Below are 2,837 nucleotides of genomic sequence, written 5' to 3'. Positions count from 1 at the left end.
AGCTTGAAGAGGTGTTGGTGAATGTTGGAAAGGAGGATTGAAGTGGAGGAAGTTAGAGGAAACACTAAGTGCCATCCTGTGGAACCTGAATGTACCTTAGAAGTACCAAAGTTTAAAGACTTTTTTGAAGCACGCTGTTGCATCCGTTAATATCAAGAAATTATGGTCCCTGAAATTTAACAAAGATAAAAATATCTGAAAATGATCAAGGGAAAGTAAGCCTAAATGAGTTATTAAATAATAAGATTTTGTGATAAAATAAAAATTTTATGAGTATATATGGAACAAGTTAAATAAGGTATACAATGTGATGGATATTTATAAATTCTCACAATTTGCTCAACATGATCAGGGTATTGTCACAAACGTAATAAAATTAAAACAACAAGGAGAACCTTAAAGCAAAAATCAATGTATTGAGTTAAATGGATTTTTAAAAAATGATATTTTATTTATAAGTAGTCCCAGAGAATTTTGTCTGCACAGGCAAGTATTCATTCTAAAATGAAGTAATATAAATATGAAAGTGCCATCTATCCATTTCTTTAAAAATACATGTGAATATTTAATTCTAAGGATCCTAGAATTAATAATAGTCTGCTACTTCATGTTTAATAATCTTCATGCACTTTTCAAGACATATAAATTAACCACCTATCAGGTGCCATTTTCACACAGAATTCCAATGGAATAACATGTGCAAAATGTTTATCAGTTGAAAAATACCTAGAGTTAAATTGCTTTTAAGCACACTAAAAATATAGTTGATAAAAAATGCACATGAAATCATTTGGAAATACTGAACAATATATGAGATTTACTAGGTTTATATTAAATACTTGAAAATTTCATGCAGCAAAGCTTACTACTGTAATCACTCTCTTTGTTAATTATCATAATATTCCTAAGCATTCTGCCCCCATACCTGGATGTCATACAGCTGAACATTGGGGGAAATAAGGTCCCCCAGAATTATGTGTGTTGTATTCAAATGACAACAGAGGATGATTGAAGAAGTTCCTCTGCCTGTTGCATGAAGGGAAATTTGAGGGGAAAATGAGACATATTCTCCATTAAAATTTTATTTCTTCATAATTACTATCTCAACAGAGATGATGGAGATGACCAAGGATAACTACTCCATGATAAATGAATTTATGTTCAAAGGATTTACAAATCGGCCAGAACTGAAGCTTGTTCTATTTGTGGTGTTCTTTCCCATATATCTGATCACAATGATAGGAAATCTTGGTTTAGTAGCATTGATCTATATGGACCACCGTCTTCACAAACCAATGTACATCTTTCTGGGTAACCTAGCTCTAATGGATTCCTGCTGTTCCTCTGCTGTTTCCCCCAAGATGTTAGAGAACTTCTTTTCAGAAGACAGAATTTCCCTCTATGAATGCATGGCACAATTTTATTTTTTCTGTTTTGCTGAAACTGTAGACTGCTTTCTCCTGGCAGCTATGGCCTATGACCGCTATGTGGCGATATGCAGCCCACTGCAGCACTGCACCAAGATGTCAAAAAAACTCTGCATTCAAATGACTACAGGAGCCTATATAGCTGGTAATGTACATTCCATGGTCCATGTAGGGTTACTTTTTAGGTTAACATTCTGTGGATCTCACCAAATCAATCACTTTTTTTGTGATTTATTTCCATTGTACAGACTTTCTTGTGTTGACCCATATATCAATGAGTTGATGCTAAACATCTGGGCAGGTTCAATTGAAATCTTTACTATTATCATTGTGTTAATCTCTTATCTCTTCATCCTTCTCACTGTTTTCAACATGAAATCCAAAGAGGGAAGAGGCAAAGCCTTATCAACTTGTGCTTCTCACTTTCTCTCTGTCTCAATATTTTATGGTTCGCTATTTTTTGGGTATGTTCAACCAAATTCAGTTAAAAAAGAAGATAACGATATAGCTGTTGCTGTATTTTATACCCAAGTCATTCCTATATTAAATCCTTTTATTTATAGTCTAAGAAATAAAGAAGTAATAAATGCAGTGAAAAGAATTTTAAAATAAAAATCTCAGAAAGTTTGATACAAATATCAGCCACTGTAGTAAACTGATATTGACATAGCAACAACTTCTTGCAAAATGAAGAGATATTGAGAAAATATAAATGACTTTTTATGTAAAATAGTTAATAAGAATATTATGATGTTTAAGTAATATATGAAAGGATCTATATGTTCAGAAATGAAGGCTTCTACTGCAATGTATTTCAAAATCTGAGCTATTAGAGTCCAGCAGGTATAAGGAAATGATTACTCCTGAATTTACTAACTTGGTCATTATGTAATTACTTTCAGTGCTCAACAGATTCAACAAATCATAGAAGAGAATGGGTATATAAATGCAATATTTTTGGCAAATGTATGTTACAAATCTTACAGGCTCAGGCACATTCCCTGTTCTCAAATATTAATCCCTACTTAAGCAACATTTATCAGATATAAAATGGTTTTGAATATGATTCTCCACTTTGTTTCTGCTCTAAAGATTATGTTTGAATATGTTTTCTTTGCAGAATATGTCTCTCAAATAAAGAGCATTTTCACCTCTAGTCTTTTATATAGAGTATTTTTATAATTGTGATTTCTCATTTTACCATTGAAAATGATGTGTCTTATATTGAAATCCCTATGTATTTCATATTTTCACTTGGCTCAAATATTTGTCCATGATGCATGAGAACCTATTTCCTGAATATATAGTTAAATCAATGCTTTTTCTCCCCAATTTAATTACTAATTTTGTGTGATATAAGGAATACCACCAACCTGCATTGTTTCAATGTAAATTATTGATATATTCATA

At 31.9% G+C, this 2,837-nt stretch overlaps 1 protein-coding gene across 1 annotated transcript; it reads left to right on the top strand.

Moving 5' to 3' along the window:
* The first annotated feature begins 1,121 nt into the window (after positions 1-1,121).
* Positions 1,122-2,039, top strand: LOC101422609 (olfactory receptor 5K3-like). The gene has a single exon (XM_004481088.3). The coding sequence runs from the start codon at positions 1,122-1,124 to the stop codon at positions 2,037-2,039; it is 918 nt and encodes a 305-aa protein (XP_004481145.3).
* The last annotated feature ends 798 nt before the right edge of the window (positions 2,040-2,837 follow it).

This window comes from Dasypus novemcinctus, chromosome 4 (assembly GCF_030445035.2).
Source record: "Dasypus novemcinctus isolate mDasNov1 chromosome 4, mDasNov1.1.hap2, whole genome shotgun sequence".
Lineage (NCBI taxonomy): Eukaryota > Metazoa > Chordata > Mammalia > Cingulata > Dasypodidae > Dasypus > Dasypus novemcinctus.
Note: the sequence above shows the minus strand (reverse complement) of the source record. Positions and strands in the feature narration are given on the sequence as shown.

Bases quoted from the DNA above. Each gene is read 5' to 3' on its own strand.
- LOC101422609 (XM_004481088.3), top strand. From the start codon at position 1,122: ATGACCAAGGATAACTACTCCATGATAAATGAATTTATGTTCAAAGGA.